We start from the raw sequence: 24,879 nt of genomic DNA, 5'->3' as shown, positions 1-24,879 counted from the left end.
ATGAAGAGTTTGGGATGATATTGATCGAAAGGAAGAGGAGCAATGAAGAACTTGGAAGAGAGTTTTATCTAACCACTTGCTATTGTCGTGGTCATTGTCATGAATGATCAATAGCCAGTGAATAGCTACTCGATGCCTTGTCGGAAAGACAATAGAAAGAATGTGAGTGAGTAGCCGTGTAGGGAGTTTTTTGCTCCCACCGCGCGTCACTTCTCGATTGACCCGCTCACTGCCTTCACTTTTCTGCAACTCCAACACGCGAACATCTTACGACATTACGGCCAATGCTTTTGCAACCACTCTCTTCCCTCGACAACCCAATCTGTGTCCAGACCAACGCTGTCATCATCAAATCCATGTTCTGCTCCAGGAATGATTTTCTCGTGTATACCTTCTTGAGCCACTTGCACAAACTTTCTCGTTCCATCCATCGGAATGATCGTATCCTGTTCTCCATGAAACATCCAAATAGGCGTCAAAACTCCACCCTGCACTTTGATCCTCTTCAAGTTCTCAAGAGGATACAGACTTGAATCGCTACCCAGTATCTCAGTATATCGTCCTTCCAACAACGTGGCAACGAACAAGTCCGGCTCTCCTTCTTCTGGGATTCTTTCAGTGATCGGTTTTGCAGATTTCGCAGCCCCTTCAAGTTGGTGATCGAGCCATCCGTCTGGGAATGAAGGCGGTGATTGGCCCCAGATGACTTTTCTACCGGGCTCGCTATACCAAGCATCTCTGAGGTCGATCATGGGGTAGTGTGCGATGACCGCTTTGACGCCTTTGGTTTCTCCCAGAAGGACGGATTGAACAGCCATGTATCCGCCAGCCGACTCTCCCGTGATGAGGATGTTGGAGAGATCTGACGTTGCCGTTGACTGGGAGAAGGAAGTTCTCAGGAAGGAGGCGAGGTTGGTATGGAGCCAGGTGTAGAAGTTGTGTAGGTCAGAGATGATATCGAGGCCAGAGGATTCGGGTAGTAGGCGATAATCGGGAGTTACAATGATGGCATCATGGAGAGCTGCTAGATCGATGACCCTAGAAGAGAATGATCGATGTTAGTAAAGTCTCTTCGTAGCAATAGAATGTCAGTACTATCAGTAGCATAAGCATTCCCGTGGCTCTGTCATCTTGATCTGCTAGAGCCTGCTCCTCTTGTGATAATATGAATCAAGAGGCACACCAAAGCAAAGCACAGTTCTTTTCGCGACCATAGATACACCCAAAGAGAACCGATAGAAGGTCGCATCTCTGTGGATACTACCACTTCTACAAGACTATCGTCCAATGTTGTAGTAAGGATCAAGACCAAGACACCTTATCTAAGGAGAGACTTCAGAACAGATCAAAAACGTACCACTTTGGAAACCAAGGCTCATACACTCTGCCGCCATTGATCAATGCTCCACCATGCCATCTCACTAGCACGGGTAATGTTTGTCCTTTTATAGCACTCTTGGGCACGAACACACTGATCCCAATTGAAAGGCCGTCAGAAGTGTACGTCGTGTCCTCGCGATTGAAAGCGTGAAGTTTGGTGGTGGGCATTGAGTCGGCCATGTATAGGATTTCTGCAATTGATGATGAAACCGCGATGAAGTAGTGGGTTTGTTTAGGGAGTGGAGACAATTATACTAGCCAGACAAGTCGTTGGAAGTGTATTATCTGTTTAGCCTAAGATTGATCGTTGGCGGGGTATATCTCGGTACGGTCCTGTACCGAGAGAAAATGCTGTAACATAAGACACACGCGAAAGAACTGGGAAGAAAGAAGTCAAGAAGATAGTCAAATACAACCAGTCATCAATGCTCTAGCTAAAATTTCCAAAGGCTCGTTACCAAGAAAATAGACATGTATGGACATCAAATCATCAAAAGGCATCAGGGTTGAGCCTTTTACTCGCAGTAAGCAGTGTGCAAGAACAGACCGTCTGCTGCATCAATCTCAAGCTCGGTTCCCTGAGCAATGAAGAAGACATTACCCTCAGACACGTCGTAGGACTTGCCCTCTGCGGTGAAGTTGCCCTTGCCTTCGGTGACGAGCAAGATGCTGGGTCCATCAACAGCGCCCAGAGTCTCCTTCTCGCCCTTGCCCAGTCTCGACACAAGCATGTTGAACTCGCTCATAGGGGGTCTGTACACCTGGGTCTTGCCGTTCTTGCTACGGTCGTAGGATTCGCCACGCAACATGCAAGCCTCGGGATCGTGAGGCTTGAAAGTCAGAGTAGAGGTGAAGAGGTCGGCAGAGTTACGCTCTGCTCTGGGGCAGAAACCGGTGTTGAGGACATTGTCGCTGCGAGCCATGCACTCAATGATATCACCAGCAAGGTAGGCGTGAATACCGTCGGCAGGAATGTAGATACCCTCGCCGGCCTGGAGGACGAGGTAGTTCATGGTGACGAGGGCAACAAGGATACCGTTGTCGGTCTTGTCGTACTGCTCAGCCAGACGGGGGATGAGCTCAGGGATGTAGGTGTCCTGACCGAACGCAGACTTGTCAAGTTTGGTCAATGCATCAACAACAGAGCTGACGGTCTTCTCGTCGGCCTTGAGAAGAGTGTTGACGGTCTTCTTGAGAACCTGATCGTCAAATTTGCTGTGTTCCGGGACGAACTGCTTCAAAGGGTCGATCTTGAAGAGGGGCTCGATGCGGTCCAAGGGCTTGAAACCGCAAAAAGCTTCGAATTTGGATAGAGCGAGGGCAATCTCAGGCTTGTGGTTGGGATCGGTAAAGTTTTGAGGATCTTCCTTGTGCAACTTGGCGGCGAGCTCCTTGTTGGGATGTAGTTGCAGAGGAAGGGCCTTTGCAATAGAGAGGACCTTGGGCAGGAAAGGAAGGTTGGTGTGACCATATTTGTTAATGACGTTCTTTCCAATGAGCTGTTCTGCATTCTTGTCGATGACATCTTGCAGGTTCTCCATTGACGACTTTACGTATGTAGGAAGGACGGGGTAGGTACCCATCCACCTGATGGTCGTCAGCATTGGGTTGCGTGTCAGCTACGTAGGCGGACTTACATCTCAGCGTAGGCCTTGGAATCATCGATCTTGAATTCCTTGTCGGCTTTCTCGCCATCCCAACCAGGAGTCTTTTCGCAAAGACGTGCTGAAATAGAATCACGGCCCTGCTTTCCCCAGGGATATTGGTTACAGCTGCAGCTGAGTTGAAGGACTGAATCGAGAGGCATTTTATGTGTATTGTGTGATTGGATGTGAGTTTAGAAGGTGAGAGTAGAAGTAAGAGGCTCAACAGAAGTGCTGGAGTTATCTCTCGAAGGATATGTTTTATTATGGAATCGCGCGGAGAGTGACGACCTACTACGTCACGCTCACTCACCCTTCTCGGCGAACCTACCACGGTCCTACTTCGTGCTGTCATTTTGTGTGGGACTTGAGGTCTTGGGACTCGGTCTACAGTCCATAAATGAGCGCAAACTCTCATGTATCGTGATCGAATCGACCGTATATCGTCAGTAGGTATGTCGAGCGCACTGATGTTAGCAATGCAGCAATGAGACAGGAGCTCTCTCCGAAGCTTCGGCTCGGGAGTCTCAGATGACAAGTGCTATACGAGTACTTGGTACTTGAATTTCTGTTCGCAAGCCAGAGAGAAGTTTGGAAAGACGGACAAGTGACGCACTCTCATCAGCCCATCCGATCGGATCGAGTCGAAGGCTGAGATATGCTGAAGCTGACAGGGTGCAAGATTAGAAGGCAGTAGAAGGATTGGAGCGTATACAGCGCCAAGCACCAGCCCTATACTTTTTGAGGTAGAACGGAGGTCCGAGAGAAGAAGGCCGTTGATCAGACAGAAGACATGTCGGCAGTGAACCGTCTTGCATAAGCCAGATGTCGCTGTCGTTCGAGGTGAAGATGTAGGCGACTCTAGTATGGACGACACAGACAGACAGAGTTTGCAGAAAGGGCAAGCCAGGGGCGTGTTGTTGAGAGTAGACGAGCAACCGTCGAGGCGCCAAGGAGATTGTAGAGGGCGCAAATGGACACTTTATGCTTCCAGCCCTTGTTTATAGAGACTGCCGTCAACACCCATCGAAACATTCCCGCCAGACATAGTCACGTCCTGGACCGACTTCCTACCGTCTCTCTGGTCGCATTGCAGCACGCCATTGCGAATTGAGTTATCGAGCGACCACACGATGCAGCCATAAGAGCAGGGATACTGTCGTTTACTACCCTGGCTGCTGCTCCTTTTTGACCATCTCCCCACTCTCGACAAAAGCCCACGAGGCAGACCAAAGCACACGACCTCGAACGACCTTGACGACACACGGTCTCATACCGCACACCCAAGATGCACTTCGCATTCCCACCTCGCAAGACGTCACATCCCCCGCCGTATGCGGCGCGCTCAACTCGCCCAGGCTTCTTGCGCTACTCCCAGCTCCGGAATCTGCTTATCCTAGCTGTCGGTGCCGTGGTGACGATATATCTGCTCTCTGGTCCGTCCTCGGGCTCCAGCAGTGTATCGATACCGGCCGGCACTCCCAAAGCTGTCGTCGTCACCACTCTCGACCCTTCGCTGAGCGAATCCTACAAAGCTGCCATCAAGGCCAACCGAAAGCACTATGCCGCTAAGCACTGTGAGTCTTCATGCGACCCTGATGGATTCATTGTCGTATGCTAACACACAACAACCCAGCGTATGCAGCTTTCTTCCCCAACACGACCGACTACCCTCTCGGTGACAACCCTACCTCATGGTCACTCGTACCTGCTATGCGCCACGCCATGGCTCTCTATCCCCACACTCCCTACATCTTCTACCTCACCAGCACAGCTCTGATCATGAACCCCTCTTTGTCAATCGAAGACCACATTATGGAGCCTCGCCGTCTCGAGTCCCTGATGCTGGTCGACAAGCCCGTCGTCCCTCCGGATTCCGTCATCAAGACTTTCTCCCACCTCAAGGGTGATCGCATCGATTTCGTCCTGTCGCAGGACAACGAAGGCCTAGCCGGCGGTAGCATGGTCATCAGAGCAGGAGAATGGGCCAAGTTCTTCCTCGACTCTTGGTTCGATCCCCTATACCGCAGCTACAACTTCCAAAAGGCTGAAGCCCACGCCCTTGAGCACATTGTCCAGTGCGTATACTCTGGAACATTGCTTGGTTTCCTCTTCAGCACATGCTAACAAGCGCCTACAGATGGCACGGCACAATCCTGGCCAAGCTAGCACTCGTGCCTCAACGCATCCTAAACTCGTACACACAGGGCCCGGCCGAGGGCATCTACAACGAAGGCGATTTCGTCGCAAACTTCCACGGCTGCATCCGCGACGCGAAACGCAACTGCGAGGCAGAGATGCAACCACTCCTCACCAGGTGGAGAGAAATCACCGATCGCGAGCGATGAGCAACAAAGCAAGAGAAGTCTGCGATGACACAAGACATGTTTACGGTGCGAGGGCTGGAGTCAACAGAGTTACCGAGAGGGGAAAGCATAGAATTTTATAAGATGTGGGCAAAGCATATTTCAGCAGCCTGGTAGCAAGAGGTTATGTATGTTCGGGACTGGAGTTGTTTCGATTGATGTATCGACTTTCCGAACGCTTGTCAATATTATTATTTGCCAGAAGCAAGACAGAACATGGTCCTTCTATATCACTACATTCAGTATGCGGTTCACCAACTACTAAAATCATCCTGAGGCTGTGGGTGGATGGCGAGCATTCAGCTTGAAGAACCATAGGTATCGATTGTCAGCGAGAAAGCTGACCTGTGCCTGTCGGAGGGTCAAAGACGAAAGGCAGTTTGTGAGCCTACAAGTCTTTTTTATCAGAGCTTGAAAAGAAGTGGAAAACAAATCTCGGCATCGACATGGAAAAAGTCCAAAAGGAGGGAACGGTGAAGAATCTCAAAGGGCAGGGGAAATCTGAATGTCAAGAGTCATTGGCCCGGTGACTGACTCGAAGCAAGAATGAAGAAGGAATTGAGAAGGGAGACCTGTGAGGAGATGCAAAGATCAGCGCTGTACATCTAGCAATCTTACTTTAGCAAGCCATCAGGAACAGGAAAACATTATTGCCATCATTCAGGAAAGAAAAGTAGCTATCGAAGAGAGGGACGGTGCTATGCAAATCAGGCGGTAAACAGAGAGCGCACTTGAAGGAAAAGTTTTGCAAAAAGCAGTGATAGCGAAGGCTGAAAAACGTGTAAAGTGCCAGAAAAGGGGGTGATGTACATGTCTGGCCAAAATCATGTCTCTTGTTGATCTCAGATCGATGGTTGTGCTTGTGTGGTATTGAATTCATGACTTTTTGTCTCATTGGTGTGTGTTTCCTCTCTTTCTTTGCATTTGTTTACTTTGCCATTTACTCGTCATCATCGTGGTAGAATCTTCTCAGTAGACGCTCGACGACCTTGAACTCCTTCTTTGCTTGTGCGATGGAGACTTTGAGGTTGTCGAGGCAGACTTCGGCATCGGGCTCGTCGCGTGTGCCGGTTTCGTCCTTGTGTGCGCCGTAGTGCTGGATCTTTTCGCAGTGATCCTTGACCTTGGTCAGACCGAGTGTTGCGCTACTACCCTTGAGGAAGTGACCGAGGGCACTGAGTTGGGCGAGATCCTTCTTCTCGCTGTTGGAAATCGCGTCAGCTTGGATTCATGCGTGTTTACGCCACTCATGGGCAGAGGATCAAGAAGACACGCACATGTTCTCATCCATCTTGTCGAATGTGCTGTCGGCTTGCTGGAAGAAATCGAAGACGATACTCCTGCTGAATTCTCTCTCATCTTCATCGTCGTCCATTTCGAGGATCTGCTCAAAGGTTGCGACATCGATGTTGTCGCCAAAGTCGCCAAGCTCGATGGGACCGTCCTCGCTCTATTCGCCTATGTATTAGCCCGGAACTTTAGCAGAAGGACTCGTGTTGTAGCCATGTACCTTGACTTCAGCTGCAGGCATCTTGGTATGTCCTGATGGAGGTTTGGGGGCAGGAAGAAATGAAGTTGGTGCGTTCGCTGGGTCGAGATTATGGTGTTCGGGCGAGTCGCGTGGCGGGATGATTCAGCTGTTGGTTCCGTTGATGGCCTGACGGGGTCGAGTGGTCCAAAAAGTAGATCTCTGAGATGGCAAGGTCACGAGGAAGCTGAGCAGACGATGGTGTTCGAAGGGCGGTCGAGGCGTTTCCTGTTCAAATTCTGCACGGACGAATGACGTTTACGAGGAGGTGGGTAGAGAGCTCCTGGTAGGTGAAGAGGCAGAAGACGCAGAGAGGTCGTGAGTCGTCAAGGAACCAATACGCAGGGGAGATGGAAGTCGGAAGGGGGGGCTAGCAGGATGGGAAAAGAAATGGAGGGACGAGGAGGGCGTGTATGAGCATGTTCGGATTCCAAGTCGAAGCCGTGCCCACGCCAGACCAACGCTTCAAAGCCAGTAGTGCCATGGTGGGGTTTCCCTCGGCCAACTCAGAAAGATTTAACGAGTCTCTGCAAGCGCTGAACACCACAGCACCCGCCATGGCCGATTCTGCCATCCCTGATTTCCCGCTCTAATTATGCCTGCTATCTACTCAATTGGCTGGCCGCCTCGTAGACAATAACACAGACAAAGCCCTGATGACTAGTCCATCCCGATTTGCTCCTGCTTCCCCTCCTCTCTCTATTATGTTCATGCTGCTGCATAATGTTTGGAACTCGAGGCTCATACAAGTCTTCTGAAGATGCTCATCTCCCATTCGATCGAAGAATCGATCACGGTTTCCTTTCCGCCTTGTCTCCCAGCCGGAAGATTGAGTATGACGTTCTCGTGCTCTCATTCTTGAGTCACTCTGGAGCTCTTCATCCTTTGAGTGTCTATCTTTGCTCATCCCGTGGTGCCTGTTATCTGGGCTGTCAGGCCTTTTCGACTAGCCAGCAGTGACAGGAGCAGCCCATCTCCTTTTGTGTCGTTCGAGAAAGAACGTCTCTTCGTCTTCTCGGCAGTTTGGCCCAAACAAGAAGAAAGTAAAGACGCCAACTTTCAAGCCACATGGCCACCACTTTAGCGTCTGGAAATTATGATGTAATCCTTCTAAACGACGACCCTGTGTCTCTGTTGGATGAGGCTCTTCAATCACTTCTGCAGTCGGCCGATGGGTAGGCATTCTTCCACATTTGGTACACTTTCTTCTCCGTTTATTTCAGACACGTTCTGTTCGATATAGGTTTATTCCACGTTACGATCGACCGGTGATTCTTTTTACTTCATCTCGCGAGACAGGGATGTCTCTCTTCTCCACCGTTGAGCAATCCGCGGTGTGCAAAAGCGAAACCCAGAAGACTTCTTGACCCTAAACGTGCCGAATCCGGAACTACTTCTGCGCCACAGCTGCCACGCGATCATGCTCTAGTTGCTGGTATCCACAACCAGACACCTGACGATCGCAAGATTGTAATTCCAGGGGTTGTTTCGGAAAGAGCCTCGTGTGTTGCGACGACTTTCGCTTCGTCCGCATGCTGTCGCGACACAGCTTTGACACATGGGGCATGTAAACAAACACCTATCATGTACCTCTGTTATTGTGGACCGGGATTGATGCTCTTCATCAGTCTAAATTTTGCTCTACAACTCTCATTTTCCATATCCTACATTACATACTTCGTCAAAGGGCAAACATTTACATCTTGATCTACCCGGTAACCTTGAAGATGGACTCGGCAAGACGCTTGACGTTGGCAGAAGTGATACCAGCCACAGAAATTCTACCGTCCTTGGTGGCGTAGACGCTGTGCTCCTTGGCCAGAGCATCCATCTGCTCAGGCTTGAGACCGGTGTAGGCGAACATGCCGATTTGGCTGGTGATGTGGCTCCAGTCGTGCTTGCTGCCGAGCTTCTCGAGGTTCTCCTTGAGGAGAGCACGCATGGTGATGATACGGTCAGCCATACCCTTGACCTCACCCAACCATTGCTTGTTGAGCTCGGGGTCGTTCAAGATGGTGGACGCGACACGGGCACCGTGGACGGGAGGGTTGGAGTAAAGAGGGCGGACCAGGATCTTGATCTGGGAGTCGACACGCTTCTTCTCGTCGGCATCGGCGCAGACAATGGAGAAGGCACCGACACGTTCACCGTACAGACCCTAGAGAATGTCAGTATGCGCGCATCAATTCAATTAGCCAGATAGACTGACCATGTTCTTGGCGAAACTCTGGCAGAGCGAGATGTTGTGGCCCTCCTTGATGAAGTGGCGAATGGGGAAGGCATCCTGGTCGGTGTTTCCACTGGCGAAGCCTTGGTAGGCCATGTCGAAGAAGGGGTAGTGGCCGTTCTCCTTGACAACGTCGCTCAAAGCGCGCCACTGCTCCTCGGTAGGGTCGACACCAGTGGGGTTGTGAGCGCAAGCGTGGAGAAGGACAATGCTGCCCTTGGGCATGTTCTTGATGTCCTCGACCATACCCTCGAAGTCGAGACCGATGGTGTCCTTGTTGTAGTAGCGGTACTTCTCGACCTTGAGGCCCGAGTCCTTGAAGACAGCATTGTGGTTGGCCCAACTGGGGTTGGGGATGTAGATGGTCTTGTCGCCGGGGTAGAAGCGCTCGAGGAAAGCACCACCGATTCTGAGGGCACCAGTACCAGAGATGGACTGGGTGATGACGATTCTGCCCTCCTTAAGAGGTGCAGAGTCGGGGCCGTATGCGAGGACAGCGGCGGCCTTGGTGAAGTCGGGTACACCAGTAATGCCAGCATATTCCTTGTCAAGGTTCTTCTTGACGACTCTTTGCTCGGCCTCCTTTACCGAGGGAAGGACGTAGGGCTTGCCCTGGTCGTCACGGTATGCGCCAACACCTTGAATTGGTCAGATGTTGTCTCTTGTTGATGGTGCAGCTGGGTCGTACCAAGGTTGATCTTCTCGGGGTGGCTGTCAGCCTTGAAGGCCTCGGTGATACCAAGAATGGCCTGGATGGTCAGTTACTGTGGATCCAGTGGTGTTGTGACAGCGCTTACATCCTAGATCTCTGTCAGTACGGGTCTATTCCACAAGGTGTTATGCGACTAACGGGAGGTCCCTGTGGCACTTGCGACCAGGCCGAGGCGGCTCTGATGCTGGACTGCAATTGCAGGCGAAGCTTGGAAGCTTGAGCAGAAGCTCTCAAAGCAGTTCTGGATCCTGAAAGCATCTTGTCTATAACTTAGGGAGATGTATGATGACTAGGGAGAAAAAGAAGTGTGTGACTCCAAAAGTTAAACACGCCAGCGATGGTCGTTCTGAATCCTGGAGACGAGAGCTGGGGCAATGACGGCTTCCGGTCTTGGCCGCGGTATCGGCCCTATCCGTATGCCATGGTTAAACACCTGAGGACCGACTTTAACCGAATTGATCAATTCCTACTCGTATCGCCAACGACCAAGGGGACCCTTTGCATCTGCCTCTTCTTCTCAGGATGACAAGCCTGGTACTCGTTGGGGAAATTTACAGCTAGACTGTCTCCAAGCTCGTCAAACACGGTACACAGAAAGCCGCTGTTTACAAAACTCCTTCGCAATGGCTCAGCATCCTCCCCATGTGCCAAAGGTTGTAACGCGTGTAGCTGTAAAGATGCACAACAGTCTCGACAGATGCGGTAGTACCCATCGAGATATGGGCTACCTTAGGCTCTCCTTGGAGACATCCTTGTTCATGGAGCCAATATGCCTTTCTATATTGAGGTTGTCGTACTACAACTCCTTGGGAGAAAGGCGAAGCTTACACATCTTAGCACATGGGGAGGATGGACCACACGGTAGATCAAGAATTCCTGGGAGGAACCTTGTCACTTCAGCTTTTTATGCTTCTTTCTCTCAACAGACTACCACATTTTAGCTGCAGGAATGCACGATACTTTGTCAAAAAGGTCGTCTCCCTAGGAAGGCGGTCCTACACATAGTCTTCATGGTCGCGCTTTTATTGGGCAAGCCGTTGTGCACTGCTACAGCTTAGTTACCAACAAAACTCATCAGGGCGAGTGGCTGGTTGTGAAACCGTGGTTACAGTCAATGAACGAGGTAGTAGTTCTCTCACCTCTCACTTCTCGTTTTTACGACTTTTCATGTTCACCGAGCCCAAGCAGCAGCACCTTTCATTCGCGCTATTCCTTTCTTCACCTGTCTCTCACTTCCACTTCTACCTTGGCATCCTCATCTCTTTGCTTCTCGACTCTTACCATCTTTCTTCTTCCTGCTTACATCCTACTTCTACTCTGCGCATCGCTCTGCCTGCGTGAGACTGAAGTGGCTTTCGGTATCATGGACAACTCCCAGGCGCATAGCGATATGCTTCTGCGACAGCAGCAGTTGCTCATCACTACGTGCAACTCGTTCAACCTCTTATGTCAGTCGTTCCAGGACTTGAACGCTCAGGCTCTCGCTCAGCAACAGACCCAGTCGCCTTACGCCACTGCTCCTCAGCATGGCCCTTCGGTTCCCGCCAACGCTCCTGCTGTCCAGCTGCCTGAGATCAACACCTCCACTCCTGCTGCTTCTTCTGTTCAGTCGGCCGTGGTCGACAACTCTACTCCTGCTGCTTCTTTTGTTCAGCCGGCCGTGGTCAACAACTCCACCTCTGGCCCTGCCACTGCCGCCATGAACCCTGAGCTCGTTACTGCTGTCGTCGGCTCGAACGTGAAGGCACAGATCGAGTTTCGACCTTTCCCTAAGGCCGTCCCCCGCATTACCCTTTCGCGCAGTCCCCGCTGCCAGGAGCTTTCCTTCTTTGATAAACAAGCCCCCGTCGCCAACGAGCTTGTAACCGGCCAGGAGCAGTCGGACAAGGAAGACCTTGAGTCGTCGCTCGAACTGTATCACGACAACTCGTCCCATCCCTCGGTCAACCTTGAGGATTCCGTACCCGAGAGTCGTCGCGTCAACAACAGTGTTATCAGCCACTCGTCAGAAAATGATAAGCTGAAGGCTTTGCTCAATTTTTGTCCTTTCAGCCTGACCTACTCCGGCAAGAAGTGCCCTCTGGGTGAGGATTGTACCTTGAAGAAGATCTGCCACGCTAACAGTATTAGCCTGAGAGGTTGCACGCGTGAAGGATGCGAATTCTCTCATGAGCACATCGTTACCTGCGGCGGTCTCGCGAGAAAAGGCCATTGCAAGTACTTGGAGGGAAAGGGATGCCGCTTAAACCACGACCAAGAGTTGCGCACTACAGTCAGAGACCTCATCCCTGATCATGTGGAGAACCGCATCTTTGGTGCAAAGAAGCAGGTCGTTGAAGAGGCCGTCACCCAGCACGACGGCAATACTGACGAGGTTGAGCAACCCGTCACCCAGCACAACTCTGATGAGGTCGAGCAAAAAGTCACCAAGCATGGCTTTGATGAGGCTGAGCAGACCGTCGCCCAGGACAACTCCGATGAGGTCGAAGAGATCGTCGCTCAGGACGAGAGCTCAGGTGAGGATGACTTTTCTGTCACTTTCTACATGATTGGTTGAAAGAAGGCGATCGAACAAGTTGTATATAATAGGATTATCGAGGAGGTCAACAGTGTAAAACCAGCTCGAAAATATCACGATTTGGCCTCAAACACAATTATATCAAGAACGTGACATGCATAGTACACCGATTCCCACAACTACGTGCTAGACATCGCTTTAACCATACCGTTACCTTGCTATCTTAGTGAGGTTCGGCTTTGTACTTTGCCAAAATGAGCTTCGGAAAGATCAACCTTGACGCCAACAATTTTCCCTATCTAAAGTGCCAATTCGCGTTGCTATGCTTTCTTCCACTCTCGCGAATGGTTCATTCAACCTCAATCTCTACCCTCTATATCTACCTCCATTACGCACCGATTCTGGTGTAAGACGATGGACGAATATACCAGATGTTGATAAAGGAGTAGAACAGCTATAGACCACAGAAATTCTGATACTGTAGGTTAGTCTGCCATTTCATAGCATCCACCCATGGAAAGATACATGGCGCATGTATCTAGTTGTGGAAGTACACGATGACCTTGAGGAACCAGCTAATAATCATTGAGAACTAATCTACTCTTGGCTTCTTTGGGAAATTCTCCAGTCTGAAGATTACTTTGCCTTTTGATAGTGTGTGAAATATACGTAAGAGGAGGTGAGGAGCATCTTATCTCCTATCATCATCCCGTGATGATGGTAGCTATCAAAATGCAAAGTTGTCACCGGGTATCAAATGATCCCATGGAGAGTCGAAGAGACCACGGCTCTCAGTGGATGCTTGCTGCTCTTTGGAAGGACTGTGCATTTATATCGCTACCTGCGTGATATAGCTTCCGCATAGAGAGGAGAACGGAACTGCACATTTACCTAGCATCGAAAGACGTCTAGCTACAACATTCTTCTGCCACATGGAGCTGGGTAGAAAGGATATCGGAAAGCAAATCCCTCGCTCATTTCACGTAACATAGGTACTTCTCATCCTGCAACACTTCCCGACTGGTCGCATCAGGATGTGTGGTCTGCCGGGTATGCTCGTGATATTATTCCGTCGACACACATTTAACATAATGTCAGTGCAGCGACTTTTGAATCTCTCACGCTCTCATACTCTCAGCTCCGTGTCATACGCAAGCAACACATGAATTATTTTGATCGAGGTCTTCAGCGATAGCTGAAGAACGAAGATCGAAGCCGCGCAGCGCCGACCACAATCTGACTTTTATAAACTGCTAGATTGAGCTAAAAGTTGTTCTCCGGAACATTAGTCTATTTGAAACTATACAGAGAAGTTAGCATGGCCATTAGTCTATTTGAAATTATACAGAGAAGTTAGCATGGTCACATGCACGAAGGATGCGTTAGTCGTGGAGACTCCGGCTACTCGAGGTGATGGCAGCGTGGATCTAAGCCCATTCGCAGCTCGATTGAGCTTTGCTAACAGCTTGGTGGCGTTGTCCATCAGAATCATGAACCATCATCAAAACAACTTCCTCACACCTTCATCTTTTCCAAGATTACCCTCTGGCATTTCAAGGAGCCTTCCTGGTATCGTAAATGATAAAAAAATGGTTTAAGTCACTTGTTTGCATGTGTCTGGAGTTTGTGTTAGCAGATGACGAAGTTTTGAGCATGCTGGGGATCGAACTCACCATCCTTAGTGCAGGGGCCATGCTAATCTTCTCTGTATAGTTTCAAATAGACTAATGTTCCGCAGAACAACTTTTAGCTCAATCTAGCAGTTTATAAAAGTCAGATTGTGGTCGGCGCACGCCGCAGACCCAAACTCACCACTATCCAGACGTGTCTTTTCTTTCTGGCTAATACAAACTTTCGACACATGCAAACCGTGACAACAACCATTTTTTTTATCATTTACGATACCAGGAAGGCTCCTTGAAGTGCCAGAGAATGGTATCGAGGGTCGTTTGGCTTCGCCACACGCCTCTCGATTTTATAGAGCCCTTGCGACTATACTAACAGATGTACATGTTTTTGAAGGAGCAATACTCTCGATAATGACAAGCAGATCAGACAGAGACAACCGAGAGACGGTTGTACGCTGTGTGGTAAGTCGACTGTTGCATACGACCAGTATAATAATATAGAAACCGAAGTCAGCTTCAGTAAACCACAATCCCGTGCAAAGACTAGCTAGCCTACATACTGTACATCACAAAGAACAGATGTCCAATCATCTATCAGGAAGAGAGTCACAGACTTAGGTTTCGATCGCGCAGAGAATTACATAACGGTCAGATCTTGTTCGCCAAATGCTATAGAGCAAGATGTGCGACAGTTTACGGTTTCTGCGATGTGGGAGTGCTTGCCACGGTCACATAACAAGCAGAAGTGCATCTTTCCATTCAAATATGCAAAACCACAAAGAGACTCAGTGAAGACTAGAGCGATGCATATGGGACATTGGCTATACACCGCATTAGGTCAAATACTGTATGAGGCCAGCCCGCCAGTCTGTAGCCTTCCTGCCCACAAAGTATGTAACCCTTTCAGCTGTTTGGATGCATAATAGTTTCGACACATCAGACAGTATCCCCCGACGAGCATATTCTTTTGGATTCTTTTGGGTGAAGCTCTTTGGTTCGATGATCATTGTGCCTGTTACATCGAGGACTTTGCTCCAGAGCCCAGTGTTAGGTGTGATAAGAGTTATACCATTTGCACAGGGGCAGGAAGGTACTCAGATTTTGATTCTCGCTGAACGGCATGGAAGCAGATAGTGCACTTCGATAATCACAGAGAGAGTGGTAGCCATTGAGGCGGAAACAGGTAATGTGTTCAGTACTCATAAAATTTTGATTTCCACATCGCTATTGGTAATTTTTGACGCCATCACGTTCGTCTCTATAATATAATATTGCAAGAAAGGAAACGTAGATCAACAAGCAATCTAGAATCTCAGGTCCCAGTCGATCTTAGGGCCAATCTTGGGAAGCTCCTCAGCCACACTCTGTACATCCTTGTCGCCACGACCGGAAAGACAAATGACAATATCCTCATCCTTCTTCATCGTCTTTGCCAGCTCGACAGCGCCGAAAATGGCATGTGAAGTCTCGAGTGCGGGAATGATACCCTCGAGTTGTGACAGCAGACGGAAGCCGATGAAGGCCTCGGCATCAGTTGCGGCGATAAACTTGGCACGGTCGGTATCCTTCCAGTTTGCAAGCTCGGGGCCAACACCAGGGTAATCGAGACCGGCGGAGACAGAGTGGGTGTCGGAAATCTGACCGTGCTTGTCTTGGAGAATGTAGGTACGTACACCGTGAAGGACACCATGAGTACCACCGGAGAGAGTGGCAGAGTGACGGTCAGTATCAACACCATCACCTCCAGCTTCAACACCGAGAAGCTTGACGCTGGGATCCTTGGAGAAGGGGTAGAACATGCCTACTGCGTTTGAGCCACCACCGACACAAGCGACGACAGCATCGGGAAGCTTGCCCTTCATGGCCATCATCTGATCCTTGGTCTCTTGACCAATAACCGATTGGAATGTACGGACGATGGTAGGGAAGGGGTGAGGGCCAATGGCTGAGCCAATGATGTAGTGAGTGGTGTCAAGCTTGACGACCCAGGCGCGCATAGCCTCGTTGACAGCGTCACGGAGGGTACGGCTACCAGCCTCGACGGCGATGACCTGTGCACCAAGAAGCTTGATACGGAAAACGTTCAAAGCCTGGCGGCGAACATCCTCAGCTCCCATGTAGACGGTACACTTCATACCGAACTTGGCACAGACAGTGGCAGTGGCAACACCGTGTTGACCAGCACCAGTCTCGGCGATGATCTCTGTCTTGCCCAGGCGGCGGGCCAGGAGAACCTGTCCAAGAGCGTTGTTGATCTTGTGCGATCCGGTGTGGTTCAGGTCCTCACGCTTCAACCAGATGTTTGCGCCACCAGCGTGCTCTGTCAGGCGCTCGGCGATGTGCAAGTGACCAGGGCGACCCATCCATTCGTAGTGTGTGCGGTACTCTTCCCAGAACTTCTCATCGTTGATGGCAGCATGGAAAGCATCCTCCAGCTCGCGCAGGCAGTCCATCAGCGACTCAGGGACGTATTGGCCACCGAATTGTCCGAACTTTGCAGGAATGGCGTTTGAATCCATGGGTCCGTCGGTGTTGAGGGCCTCGATCTGGTCAGCTAGACCAGGGCCGTCAGGGGTATCCTTGTCCTTGACGACGCCGTCGACGTGAACCTCATCGGGAATGTCTTCCATCTCCTTAGTCTCCAGGACACCACCCTCGCGTGTCTGTTGCTTGATGATATCTCTGCGCTGGGTAATGCCATCCAGGTAATCCTCAACGGCCTGAGCGCCCTGACCAGCAGGAGCGTCGGCAAGAGTTTGAATGATCTGACTGCCAATAACAACACCCTCGGCCATGCTGCCGATGCTCAAATAGTGCTCTCTGGTGCTGACACCGAAGCCAACAGCAGCAGCAACACCACCAGAGTATTTGTGAACGCGGTCGAGCAGCTCAGGCAGAGCAGTGTTGACAGAGCTGGTGGCACCAGTAACACCCATGCGCGAAACAACGTAGATGAACGAGTCGGCAATCTTGCACAACAGCTTCATGCGGTTCTCCGAGGTAGCGGGAGCGATGAGAGGAATGTACGAGAGACCAATCTTTGTGCAGTGGTTGCGGAAACGCACAGCCTCCTCTGGCGGCAGGTCGACCATGATGAAGCCATTGACACCGGCCTCCTTGCAGTCCTTCAGGATCTTGTCCTCACCGTAGCTGAGGACGGGGTTGTAGTAGCCCATGAGCATGACAGGCGTACGCAAACCTCTTTTCCTTGCATCTCTGACCATCTGGATTGTGGAGATGATGTTGACGCCGTTCTTCAGGGCTTGTGTGTTTGCTTTTTGAATGGTGGGACCGTCTGCAATAGGGTCGGTGAAGGGCATGCCGAGTTCGATGATATCGGCACCGCCAGCCTCCATGGCGAGCATGATGTCAGGAGTCTCTTCAGCGGTAGGGAAACCGGCAGTAACATAAGTGACCAAGGCAGGCTGTATGAATGTCAGTCGACAGCGAGACTCGTGTGCGCATGGTCTGAACCGACTCTGTTCTCCTTCTTGGCCGTAGCGAATGTTCTCTTGATGTGCTCCATGTTGGGTGGTTGTGAGCGCGAAAGAAAGGGAGTGTGATATGGACGGCGTCTTTGCCTTTTGAAAACACAGGTGCAATTGACTTGAATTTATATAATTGCAAGTCGAATGGAATTGACGTGGTTAAGAAACTTGTCGTGAGTCAAACAGAAAGAGGGCCGGCATTCAGCACCACTTTCGGTCGGGAGTGGCGGGGGACCGTGCTCCGTCCGCTCCCCGATAGCGACTGCCCCTCCAGCGTTCATCCTCCATCACTCGGCCTTTGAAACGTACCGCCATTCATCAGACTGTTGTTAATGTTCTGCGTCCCATTCTATCAGCGATGCATACATTTTCGAAATCTTTAAACCCTCGTGACACGGTCAGTCCGAACTTCGATATTGAGAGAGCTGCTGCACAACTCCATTCGATCTGCAATTCGTGCATTTGATCTTGCCATCGGCTTATGCGGCACCACCAGCAGAGTGACTCACAAGACAGAGCCTCTTCGTGATGACCCCTCGAGTTGAAGGAGAGGGAGCTGGTGGTAGCACATGCCTCGGTGCCTTGACTCATCTGTATAACGACTCGGTTGCACCAGATAGCCCATACTGTATCGCGTTTCTGCCCGCATCAAAAATGCTGCCTAGCTTCAAGCAATCAACTCGAAGGGAACTCCCACAATTCACTGCAACATATGGGCAGTCTACCAAGATCTATCATTTGACAAGAACACCAGTGTCACCGGGTCGCCAACACAGCGCTTCGACGTACTGCCGGTCTTACGAGGCTTCGAGACATACATCACAAACATCACGGCGCCTAGCGAGACTTCACCAACCCTCGAGCTTGCTTGCTCGCCGACCTGAAACAAAGACAAACCGTCTGCATTCGTAGCCGCCAATTGAGAACTAGCAGTAACACAACCTCATGAACGGTCCCCTATCATTGGTCAATATGAGACAATAGAAGCATGTAGGTCCTTCCACAGACAATAAGACTTCATTGCTCCCTGCTTTCTTATTCTTTGACTGCCATTCGTGCTTTTTTGTTGACACCGGCACAATCACATTCATTCATGCTGCAGTAGACCTGTCCATTGTTGGCGGCTTTGTCGTTCTTCCAGCACTCTTTCAAGTCTGCGTCTTGCTCTCTTCTTCTGTTTCCTGCTCTTAGACAACTACACAACACACACTTATCGATACGCTGGACGTATTTCTACTTCTTAATCGCCCTTCAATCTCTTCCAACTTCGAAGCTTCAACGAGAGTCAACATACACCGATCATGCCTTTCAAGCAAACCTTTGAGAAACACCTCAACAAGGATCTCGAGTCCAACCGCGACTCGGCTCTCTACCCACCACAACTCTCGCCGCCAGACCTTGAGCCTCAGACTTCTCCTCCACCCCCTCCACCTGCCGCTCCTCAAGTTTTCGCCAGCTACCCAGAGCGCAGAGGCGGCATCTACATTCCCACACCATTGCTCATCCTCCTGATCCTGGTCTTGCTCTTCGAATCTAGCGTCCTCTTCATCTACACCGTGGTTGCTCTCTGGAACACCCTTCCAATCATCCCAATCGCTGCACCTCAAGCATTCCCTCAACAACAATTCTTGCAGCAGTCCACTACCATCACCTCCATCTCCACAACCACGTCCACAATGATTCAAACTACTACTCTGCTGTCTACAACAACTTTGAATTACAGCACCACTCTCCCTGCCTCTACTTCCATCTCCACGACGACCATTACTCCTTCGCCTCCTGTCACGGTCACCAAGCCGGCCCCCACTGTCACCGTCACGAGCACGCTTAGTCCTTTTGAGCTGCCTAGTATCACCACTATAACACTCATGAGCACGAGCAGTTTGGGCGCAAGCGATCAAAGCACGACAACCAGCACGACCGTAATTACTGCTGGATAGAGGCGCTTTCAAAGAGTTTAGGAGAATGAGGCGTGAGAGCAACCGGGCAGTGTTTGAATTTCGGGAGGACATGATATTACAAAACAAATTGGATAGAGAAGTCCGGCACTCCTCTCCTAGATAATGACAAAAACGAAAAAAAAGAAGCACTTTGTGTGCTCTTAATATCTCAACTACTTGTAACCTCTCATAACTGTGATCATCGTGTCCCTCTGAATTATCATGTTAAGTGTAGAACCAAGTACGGGAAAGGCCTTGTTAACGATCATGAATGCAACGGAAAGATATATATGAAGTAAAAGGCTTTCTCATTCGAAGCTCAGTTGAACTGGATCGCAAAGGTATGTATAGAAAAACAGAAACTTTCCTCCAACGCAATGCATATTTGACACGGTGAGTACCCCTTCCATCAAACTCCTGTATCAATCTCAAATATCGTTTTTTTTGTGGGGTTTTGTGTGTTGGGAGTAGATACAAGGTGTGGACGGGGTTCCTGCGTAATGTGAAAGGGACAAAGAGAAAGACACAAAGAGAACTGCTTCTTTCCGCAATGCTGTCTTGGTGACCTCTTTGTCCTCGGTGAGTTTGAGCATCATTCATCAGATTCGCAGAAAGCAAAGAAACATCAATGAGAACAAAACAGAAAAGAAGGCCAGACTTTCCTGCGCCTGGACAAACAGGAGGGAAAACAGATGGGGGTATGAGGGGACACTAGCATGCTTTCGAAATGTAAAGATGCCCATTGCCGCCCAAAACGCCAGGGTAGATGATAATGAACTCCGTGAACGCCCGCTCAAGATTATAGTTCAAAGGCCACGCCCTTCTCGGCAGCCAGAGAGCGCAAGTATGCCTCCATACTGTTGTTACCAAGGTGGATCTCCTCGAGGAAGCGTGTAGTTTCGGTAAGGACGGCACTCTTGCTGAAGCCGCCAGTCTTGAGATTGGGGACGAGTTCGTTGAGATCTTCGTAGCCTTGCTTGATGATGTTGCGACGCTTCTGCTCGGAGCGAATGTGGTTACTGCGCTTCTGATCTTCGGTGAGGTTCTTGCGAGCGATGCTACCGAGCTTGCTGTTGGCACCCGACGAAGCTCTGCGACGCTTAATGGAAGACTTGGGCATGTTGTCCTCGCGGTCATTGTCGTCCGAATCAGCGATAGTGTTGTCGCCATCAGGGCTGGAATTATTGACGCGGAAGGCAGGGGAGGTGACGGATGTGTCAAAGTCATGGTCATCTTCGCGCTTGGACTTGCGACGCTTCTTGCCCTTGGGCTGGTCAGACTCGCCAGTAGAGGTCTGATCAGCAAGACTGGCGAGAGCCTGCATGCTACCAGGGTAGTAGTTGTGGACACCTCTACTCAAATCGGGGGTGTGAGGGACGGAGTTTTCGACAGAAGACATGGCATCGTTGGATGAGTGGACCATGTTGCGCGCGAATTCGACGTGCTGGATGGTGCTTGCTTCGAGATCTTGATAGGGAGCAGCGTAACCAGATTGGCGGAAGTTGTTGTCCGTGCCAAAGTGGAACATTGGAGTGCTGGATTGGTGAGAGGAGGAAGTGTGGGAGTGAGGATGTGAGTGAGAGTTTGTTGTCGAATTGTCAAACGATGCACGAAAGTGACCGTTGGCTGAGGGGTGCTGCTGCGCCGTCGAGCTCGTCGTCGCGGCGACCGAAAAGGGAAACGAAGCATGGCGGGCTGTGTTTTGCGCGACTGGCTGCTGCTGGGTCACTGCTTGAGGAAAGCTTGTAGCACCAAGAACTTGGTTGGGGTTTGCTCGGTATGAAAACAAGGTCGAGGCAGCATGAAGTACATCGGCCGATGCATTTGCTTCGGGAATGCCAACGAGGGCAAGCAGATCCTTGGGATCTTTTGGCGCCTGGAAGGACCGCTGGTTGTAGTTTGTGTTGGAGAACTGGAATGACTGCTCTTGTGAAGGGTACGACATGGGATATGACTGACTGTCCAGAGGGTACATCCATTGAGGATCGTTGAGTTGGTCGTACTGTTGAAGCCTTGATTCGGGCAAGGAGTTCATGTTGGCCAGGAAGGCATTGGGCAAGTTGTCCGGAGCTCCATAGTGATCTGGATCGCTGAAGAAGTTCTGTAGAGTGGTAGACTCGTCTTGATCAAGCAGGGGCGGGCCTGAGGGAAGGTTCTCGGGTTGGTAAGGGAACTCGTCTGTGAAGGGGACAGGTCAGCACTGTATTTGCGCATGCATGTGCAAGCACGAGCATTCGCACGGCCGCACTCACATCCAAAGGGAGTAGTGGACCAGGACGAACGGTTGTCGGACGCCATCATGTCAGGGACGGCAGGTAGTGACGAGTCTGTGGCAGGCTTGGCCGACTCGAGCGGCTGCAAGCTGTCGCTTCTGATCTGTGGGAGAGCGCTCGAGTTGAGAAGGGCATCATCCTAGTATGACCAAGGGAACTCGCGTCGGCTCATCGAGTGCAGCTTGATCCGAAGACTCGGTGTCGAAGTTGGTGGGTGTTATAGATGGCTCCAAGCTGAGATGTCGTCGTGTAGATGGTGGCGGAAGTGCGATGTCGCCGGCAATGAATCGGGGAAGTGGCGACCAAAGATAGGGATACTGAAGCTGTATCCTCTGCTATACTGAGAGCTGGGTGTTGGTCGTTGTGGCCGCAAGATGGAAGCTGATGATCTATATCGCTTTCACGTGAAAGGTGCTTCCATCATCTGCACGGGCCTCTCACGTGCATCCATATCTCCTTCCTCTCTTACTCACCTACTTCCTGTTGTTCCTATCTCTTCATCTGGAGACCCTCTCCAGGGACGACGACTGTGAGACTCACACCTCGCCTCACTCATATCTATCACTAGTATCTTATCGCTCGACGTAAAGTACCAAGTGTCCCATTGTGGCTTGATATCGCCGCGAGGTGAATCATGCAGGAGCTACCTAATCATACAGCACTGTACACGAGGCCCGGCCCGTCATTGTGCCCGTCTTTTTCCTTCCAGTCTTTGTTGTCGGGGTTGTCATGGTCAGGAAGAACTTGAAGTATGTATTGATGCTTTGGTGGTCCTGGGAATCCGATCTATCCCTCTGCTTTCATCGCCGCTAAAGCACGACTGCTTCTTGAGCCGAAAGGTCCATGTCAAAGCAAGCCCCTGCTTTCGTCAACACCTTCTTACAAACTCTTCGTGATGCTGTTGCGCTCCCGGGACCTCCATGCAGCTCGCCGCCCTGCGGATACAAGGAAGAGACTCCGCACTCGCGGTCCGCTCTCTGCCGTCTGCAGATCTGGAGCCTCCCCGCTGGACACTTGAAGTCTTGAACCTTCCGTATCCATCTCTGTGTCACAGCAAAAGCTTCTGGATGGCGGAAAAATTCAGATCCTCCAGGATGATCTGCAATATCAAGCAATTCTTCCGAAACGCTTCGCCTCTGCTTGTGGAGTCCCCATGGGCACACTAAGCCGCCACGTTGATGAATGCTCTCGCTTGTCTTGTCTTGGACTGGACGCCTACAGATGCTTGTTGAGATTAACGTACCTCTCTTCGGGTTAATATGTATTTGATCCTGGACAAAGGCCAAGTATAAGTTAGCTGCATGCCCTTGACTGTTTCCTGTCCTCATCTGCTATCAAGTTTCCCTTTCATCTTTTTCTGGCTATAGCAACATGAAATCGTTCGCGCTCCAATCTCTGTCGTTGTCTGGACTGGCGGCAATGGCCACAGCCGCTCCGACTACAACCCACACCGAGACTGTTGACCCCTGCCACGTCACCTCCTACTCGGGAGTCGCTGCCGCCGTGTCCTCCTGTACCAACATCACTCTTGACAGCATCGCCGTTCCTGGTAACACAACACTCGACCTGACAAAGCTCAAAACCGGCACTGTCGTGACGTTTGCGGGAACGACAACATTCGCCTACGCAGATGCAAACTATGACATGATCAAGGTCGCTGGTACAGATGTCACCATCACAGCGCAGAAAGGAGCAATTATTGACGGCAATGGCCAGGCCTGGTGGGACGGTCTTGGTTCGAACGGCGGTGTCGCTAAGCCGAACCACTTTATCACCATCAGCAAAGCTATTGGCAAGTCTGTGGTCAAGAATCTGGTCATCCAAAATTACCCTGTCCACTGCTTCTCCATCTCTGGTAGTAACGGGCTGGTGGTGGAGAATATCTTCTTGAACAACACAGAGGGCGAGGCGCCCAATAGCAGATCGAATGGACTTGCCGCGGCTCATAATACAGATGGTTTCGATATTTCAAGCACCGATGGCATGGTCCTGAGAGATTCAAGGGTGTTGAACCAAGATGATTGTGTCGCTATCACCAGCGGTAACAACATCACTGTTTCCAACATGTACTGCGATGGTGGGCATGGTCTTTCTATTGGAAGTGTCGGTGGCAAGGTAAGTGATTCGTCCCTCATCAAGACACATCGTCTGACTTCTCGCAGAGCAACAACAATGTCACAAATATCCTGTTCGAAAACAGTAAAGTACTCAACAGCCAGAACGGTGCAAGAATCAAGTCCAACTCCAACACTACTGGCTACATTGCCAACATCGAGTACCGCAACATCCAGGTCTCGAACATCGACATCTACGGTATCGACATTCAGCAAGACTACCTCAACGGAGGCCCGACTGGAAGCCCCACAAATGGTGTCATCATCAAGAACATCACCATGTCCAACATCTTTGGCACTGCTCAGACCAAGGCTAGAGACTACTATATCCTCTGTGGAGATGGTAGTTGCTCAAACTTTACCTTCAACAACATCCATGTTACTGGAGGAACTAACAGCTCTTGTAACGTCAAGCCTGCTGGAAACTTCCAGTGTGTCTGAAGCAGATACGGAGCAGAATAAAATTGTAGATAGCAGAGCAAATACATGTCTTCACGCCTTGCCCAAATACCTGTTCGAGTGTCATCTTGAGTCCAAGAAAGTTTTCAGGAAGATATCCAGTCTGGTCTCCTGTGCGCCTTGCTGCCTGTAGGCCTCAGTCCACTGGAGCACAACAGTAAGTCCGAGCGGGATATAGAGCGAGGAGTGCCGTTGATAGCGTTCGAAGGAGTACCAGGTGGCGTGGATCACATGTTTGTTGGATGTCATACTACACATGAGAGACTGACGCGCTGGATCTCGCTTGCTGATAAGTCAGGTTATTCCACCACTGAAGGGAAAGGTCTCAGACACCTTATATACGAGTCCTTCCGGTTCTCACAACAATCACTCTGGTCTGACGGTTAGTGTAGCGAAATAGCAGCTAACCATATCTCTTGGCAGTCACTTCACCACAACAACAACACCAACAACTTTCACCACAAGAGCTCGAGTTCGAACGCCTGCATCAGCTAATACTCTCACCCAAAGCTTGACAAAGCTTTTCAAATTGGTCTCTTGATAGACGCGCCCCTGTGGAAAGGTGGTCTGGTCACTATCAGAGGCTGGAGGAGAAGATGGAAG

The 24,879-nt window shown here is 50.5% G+C and overlaps 10 protein-coding genes across 10 annotated transcripts; 4 read left to right on the top strand and 6 right to left on the bottom strand.

Annotated features, from left to right (window-relative positions):
• Positions 1-275: 275 nt before the first annotated feature.
• M436DRAFT_55474 (alpha/beta-hydrolase) lies at positions 276-1,560 on the bottom strand (the record flags this gene model as incomplete). Its single annotated transcript, XM_013568451.1, has 2 exons — positions 276-1,038; positions 1,358-1,560. 2 exons carry the CDS (start codon positions 1,558-1,560, stop codon positions 276-278), a joined length of 966 nt encoding a protein of 321 aa, XP_013423905.1.
• Positions 1,561-1,895: 335 nt separating this feature from the next.
• On the bottom strand, positions 1,896-3,187 carry M436DRAFT_55314 (mannose-6-phosphate isomerase; the record flags this gene model as incomplete). The annotated part of the gene is made up of 2 exons (XM_013568416.1): positions 1,896-2,967; positions 3,018-3,187. The coding sequence occupies 2 exons, from the start codon at positions 3,185-3,187 to the stop codon at positions 1,896-1,898; spliced, it is 1,242 nt and encodes a 413-aa protein (XP_013423870.1).
• Positions 3,188-4,311: 1,124 nt separating this feature from the next.
• Positions 4,312-5,371, top strand: M436DRAFT_67005 (putative alpha-1,6-mannosyltransferase subunit; the record flags this gene model as incomplete). Its single annotated transcript, XM_013568494.1, has 3 exons — positions 4,312-4,600; positions 4,660-5,101; positions 5,164-5,371. 3 exons carry the CDS (start codon positions 4,312-4,314, stop codon positions 5,369-5,371), a joined length of 939 nt encoding a protein of 312 aa, XP_013423948.1.
• Positions 5,372-6,329: 958 nt separating this feature from the next.
• Positions 6,330-6,920, bottom strand: M436DRAFT_67004 (histidine containing phosphotransmitter protein; the record flags this gene model as incomplete). Its single annotated transcript, XM_013568493.1, has 3 exons — positions 6,330-6,591; positions 6,667-6,839; positions 6,900-6,920. The coding sequence occupies 3 exons, from the start codon at positions 6,918-6,920 to the stop codon at positions 6,330-6,332; spliced, it is 456 nt and encodes a 151-aa protein (XP_013423947.1).
• Positions 6,921-8,625: 1,705 nt separating this feature from the next.
• Positions 8,626-10,114, bottom strand: M436DRAFT_67003 (putative aspartate aminotransferase; the record flags this gene model as incomplete). The annotated part of the gene is made up of 5 exons (XM_013568492.1): positions 8,626-9,075; positions 9,127-9,782; positions 9,833-9,893; positions 9,942-9,944; positions 9,995-10,114. The coding sequence occupies 5 exons, from the start codon at positions 10,112-10,114 to the stop codon at positions 8,626-8,628; spliced, it is 1,290 nt and encodes a 429-aa protein (XP_013423946.1).
• A 1,105-nt stretch (positions 10,115-11,219) lies between these two features.
• On the top strand, positions 11,220-12,413 carry M436DRAFT_67002 (uncharacterized protein; the record flags this gene model as incomplete). The annotated part of the gene is made up of 1 exon (XM_013568491.1): positions 11,220-12,413. The coding sequence occupies one exon, from the start codon at positions 11,220-11,222 to the stop codon at positions 12,411-12,413; it is 1,194 nt and encodes a 397-aa protein (XP_013423945.1).
• Positions 12,414-15,306: 2,893 nt separating this feature from the next.
• On the bottom strand, positions 15,307-17,528 carry M436DRAFT_55344 (tryptophan synthase-like protein; the record flags this gene model as incomplete). The annotated part of the gene is made up of 2 exons (XM_013568424.1): positions 15,307-17,427; positions 17,481-17,528. 2 exons carry the CDS (start codon positions 17,526-17,528, stop codon positions 15,307-15,309), a joined length of 2,169 nt encoding a protein of 722 aa, XP_013423878.1.
• A 1,263-nt stretch (positions 17,529-18,791) lies between these two features.
• M436DRAFT_85208 (uncharacterized protein) lies at positions 18,792-19,430 on the top strand (the record flags this gene model as incomplete). The annotated part of the gene is made up of 1 exon (XM_013568540.1): positions 18,792-19,430. The coding sequence occupies one exon, from the start codon at positions 18,792-18,794 to the stop codon at positions 19,428-19,430; it is 639 nt and encodes a 212-aa protein (XP_013423994.1).
• An 883-nt stretch (positions 19,431-20,313) lies between these two features.
• Positions 20,314-20,472, bottom strand: M436DRAFT_25843 (uncharacterized protein; the record flags this gene model as incomplete). The annotated part of the gene is made up of 1 exon (XM_013568360.1): positions 20,314-20,472. A coding segment is annotated over one exon (159 nt), but the record flags the coding sequence as incomplete, so codon positions are not given.
• A 2,650-nt stretch (positions 20,473-23,122) lies between these two features.
• On the top strand, positions 23,123-24,258 carry M436DRAFT_85206 (polygalacturonase precursor; the record flags this gene model as incomplete). Its single annotated transcript, XM_013568539.1, has 2 exons — positions 23,123-23,818; positions 23,866-24,258. The coding sequence occupies 2 exons, from the start codon at positions 23,123-23,125 to the stop codon at positions 24,256-24,258; spliced, it is 1,089 nt and encodes a 362-aa protein (XP_013423993.1).
• Between the last annotated feature and the right edge of the window lie 621 nt (positions 24,259-24,879).

Source organism: Aureobasidium namibiae, assembly GCF_000721765.1.
Source record: "Aureobasidium namibiae CBS 147.97 unplaced genomic scaffold scaffold_19, whole genome shotgun sequence".
NCBI classification, from domain to species: Eukaryota; Fungi; Ascomycota; class Dothideomycetes; order Dothideales; family Saccotheciaceae; genus Aureobasidium; species Aureobasidium namibiae.
The sequence above is the reverse complement of the archived record's forward strand: the minus strand, read 5'-3'. Positions and strand labels throughout refer to the sequence as shown.